Source organism: Grammomys surdaster, unplaced genomic scaffold (genome assembly GCF_004785775.1).
Source record: "Grammomys surdaster isolate TR1022 unplaced genomic scaffold, NIH_TR_1.0 354, whole genome shotgun sequence".
Lineage (NCBI taxonomy): Eukaryota > Metazoa > Chordata > Mammalia > Rodentia > Muridae > Grammomys > Grammomys surdaster.
The window spans coordinates 1,092,478-1,096,229 of NW_021604773.1; the positions used below are offsets into that span (position 1 = coordinate 1,092,478).

General features: G+C 58.0%; 1 protein-coding gene across 2 annotated transcripts; it reads left to right on the top strand.

Annotated features, from left to right (window-relative positions):
* Nucleotides 1–687: 687 nt before the first annotated feature.
* On the top strand, nt 688–3,248 carry Pnma8b (PNMA family member 8B). 2 transcript variants are annotated; one of them, XM_028779560.1, is made up of 2 exons: nt 709–1,931; nt 2,013–3,180. In XM_028779560.1, the coding sequence occupies exons 1-2, from the start codon at nt 1,042–1,044 to the stop codon at nt 3,031–3,033; spliced, it is 1,911 nt and encodes a 636-aa protein (XP_028635393.1). In that variant the 5' UTR covers nt 709–1,041; the 3' UTR covers nt 3,034–3,180. The 2 variants fall into 2 exon arrangements, with proteins under 2 accessions (XP_028635392.1, XP_028635393.1); XM_028779559.1 differs by having other exon boundaries at nt 688–3,248.
* The last annotated feature ends 504 nt before the right edge of the window (nt 3,249–3,752 follow it).

The following is a 3,752-nucleotide window of genomic DNA, read 5'->3' on the forward strand; positions in this document are numbered from 1 at the left end:
TTGATATTGAGACCTCTATACTGTAAAACCTAGAGCCTGTGTGAGGTCACACCTCCAAAGGACAGTTTGATTTGGGGCTTTATAAATCAGAGGTCTATGTGTCCCGCGGGAGTGAGGACGTAGTTCGGGTGGTAGAGTGCTTGTGCAGCATGCACGAAACCCTGGCCTCGAGCCCCAGAAACGTATTCATAAAACAACGCAGGCTAGACATCACTCAGGCCTGTGATCGCAGTACTTGTGAGGAGGGCGGAAGCAGGAGAATCAGAAGTTCAAGCTCATCCTTGGCTACATGGCAAGTTCAAGGTTAGCCTGTTCTACAGACCACCTTGCCTCAAAAAACAAAACCAAAATAAATGACCCTGGCGGGAGTCTCTATTCTTTCAAAGGCGGTCTCTATCCCTTGAAGCGAGACAGATCTCCTTCAGAGGTTTCCACAGTGACTTTGTCCTTCTTCTTGGCTCACTAGTCCCCAAGCCCTCCTTCCCACCTGGCCCTTTAAGAGCAGCTGCTGCGACGGTACCCGGACAGACCCCAGCTGCTGCCTGCAGTGTTGCTATGGAGACGGGGACTAGCAGGAGGGGGCGGGGAGGTGACTGGGTCCGCGCAGGCGCAGACTGAGGCTGCCGTTCCGCAGCGGCCCCGCGGAGCGTCTAGACCAAGGTACTCGCTTCACTCCAGACTCCGCTGGAGCATAGGCGAGCCGCTGCTCCCCCCCCCACCCCCACGCCCACCAGGTGCGTTGATCGTCGCCCTCCTGTACCCCAGCAGCCGTGTCCAGTCACCTAGGTTGTCAGGGACAAAGAGAAGGGAAGACAACCCGAGCCAGCCCGAAGAACGTACACGTAAGCCCCCTGCGGACCCTCGGATTGCCCCGGGGGAAGACCGTTGCATCCGGCTAGCTAGCAGGTAGCTATAGCCCAGAGCCCCAAACCGGGAGTCTGGACTCTGACCCTGCGGGTGGCCTTTGAGACTGGGATTGACCTAGCCCACCCCTTTCTCCGGCTCCCTCCCACCTAAGATTAGCCTCCGCCGGGCAGCGCCATGACTATGAACCTTCTGCAAGATTGGTGTAAGGAGCTGGAAGTGGAGGTGCACAGGGCCCTCCTGATCACGGGCATCCCTGAGCGCCTGCAGCAGGCGGACATCGAAGCTACCCTGAGGCCGAACTTGCAGCCCCTGGGCAACTACAGGCTTCGTACTGTGAGATCTGTGACCAAGGAGAAGGCTCAGGCTGCCCTTGTAGAATTTGGGGCAGACTTCGATCACTCTGCCATTCCTATCCACATTAGGGGAGAGAATGGGATCTGGAAAATCCTGAGTAAGGACCGCGGGCAAGATGCGCGGGTCCTTAGGCAGATGAGGCGCCTGTTGCTGGATGAAAGGCCAATGGATGACTTCAGAGAAATAGCCATCCCTCTGGTATTGGAGGCCCAGGCCCAGGCCAAGGGATTAGGGAAGGAGGCCAAGAAGGCTGGCTCCTCTGAAGGGGCAGCTAGGAGCGGCCGTCGGGGCCGTCGGGGAGGGAAGCGCCGATCCAGAAGCCACAAGTTGACAGCGCAGAAGGGCCAGAAGAGGAGCCGGGGAGGGCGCCGAGCCAGGAGTGAGTCGGAAGACTCTTCTGATGACAGCCTGGGTATCGTCATAGAAGAGATCTACGCAGAGGACCTGAGTGTAGATGAGGACCAGAGGGCCCTGTATGCCACGCTCCAAGCAGCTGCCAAAGAGCTCACCAAGAAGTGGGCCTTTCGGGGTGACCAGGACGAAGGTGATGGCCCCCGAGAGTTTTTGGCACTTGTCACTGTCACCGACAAAGCTAAGAAGGAAGAGATAGAGAAAGATCTTCCTGGGACAGAGTCTATCTGCTTAAACATCAAAGACGAAAAGAGCGGGGTCCCTGATTTAGTTGCGCTACTGGCTGTGAGAGATACCCCCGCAGTGGAGGTAGATACGGAGGTGGAGGATGATGATGACGAAGATGATGATGAAGATGACGATGAAGAAGAAGATGATGACGACGAAGATGACGACGACGATGATGATTCCGACAGCGAGTCTCTGGAAAATGGAGAGCAAGGAAAGGAAGTGATGGACAGCCCCGAGTTTGTGGCTATCGTTGCTTATACAGACCCCGCTGACCCCTCTGCCAGAGAGGAAATGCTGAAAATCGCTTCTGTGATTGAGACCCTTGGCTGGGGCGATAAAAAAGACAAAAAAGACGTCCTTCCTCAAGTCCTGTCCGTCATGGCCAAGGACACCGCTGGGCCCAGGGTGAAGGTAGAGGAAGCAGGCCGCCAGGTGGACGCCATGGTCCTGAGGAAGGCAGAGGAAGATGGGAATCTTCTGGAATGTATTTCTACATTGGCAGAAGCAGAGAACTGCCCCAAGGGAAAGAAGTCTGGGCTGGGTCTCCTCAGAGGCTGGACCGCTGAGGGCCACCAGGGTGGCCTCTTGGAGCTGGTGGCACTCCTGGCTGCGCAAGATATGGTGGAATCCGTGAGAGAGGAAGAAGCCAGCAGGTGGGGCAGTGGTGGAAGTGGCCGGAAGTGTGATCACAGCCAAGGTGGTTTGTCCGAGGTCCTGGCTTTCCTGGCCTCCCAGGAGAATCTCGAATCTAACGAGGAATCGGACGAGGATTCAGACACAGAGTCAGAAGGAGATTCCGAGGACACTGACAGCGAAGAGTCAGAGCCTGGTGACAGCGTGTCCAAGAAGCCGCGCGCCAAGAGAGCGCGCACCGGCTCCAAAAGCCTTCCACCGGCCGGCGCCACCGCGGTCTCCACCGCGTCCCGGGCACGCAAAACCCGCAGGGGTGGCCGCGGTCGTGGCCGAGCTGTCACCCCAGAGAAGAAAGCGGGGAGCGGGGCTTCAACCGAGGACCATGCGGGGAACAACAACAAGAAGAAGAAGGGATCCGCAGGCGCCGGGGCCCGTGCCAGGGCTGGCGAGGCCAAGGGACAGCCAGCTGCTGTTCCCAAGTCTACCCGCGGAAAGAAAGCACGCAGGGGCCCAAGGCGGGCGCCCAAATGCCGTTAGTGCCGCAGATGTCACTACGAGCTCTGTCTCTTGTGTGTGGACTTCCCTCCCCCTTCTTCCCTCCTATTCTCTCTCCTCCCTGCAGCCCCCCTCTCGCTTAACCGTGTGCATTCGCTTTGTGCTCTGCCGCGTCCCTGGCTGGCTATGGTCGGTGCCCAGCTTTCCCTCTCAGTTCCATGAACAGATGGCGTGAGCGATCATTATGGCTGCAGCCTAGATACGACAAGGAAAAAGAGACAAGACACTCGGATGCAGTGGCCGGTGGGTGCGGAGGAGAGATGGGCCTGAAGACACCGAGGGGCTCTGCTCTACCTCTGGAGCCGCCCCCCGCCCCCCGCGTGAGTGCGTGTGGGTGCCTGGCACTCCTGCCTGTCCATCCTTCCAGTCACCTGTTTCTGGCCGAGCAGCTAGAATCTACTGTGAGCCACCTTTGGCCCTGACTGGGCCTTAGGGAGAAGCAAGAGTGTTGGACACTATGGGCATTAGGGAAGCTTGGAAGGGTTAAGGACCGTGTGTGTGTGTGTGTGTGTGTGTGTGTGTGTGCGCGCGCGCGCGCGTGTGTGTTTTGAAGGAAAGGTATTCCATAAATGAAAGTCTGCGGGGGCTGGGAGCTGGAGGAGGAGGAGGAATAAAAAAATGGGAGGAGAGGGAGGCGGGGCTGAGGGAGGAGGGAGAAGAGGGGAAGGGGAGGAGGAGGAGGAGAAGAAGGAAGAAGAGGA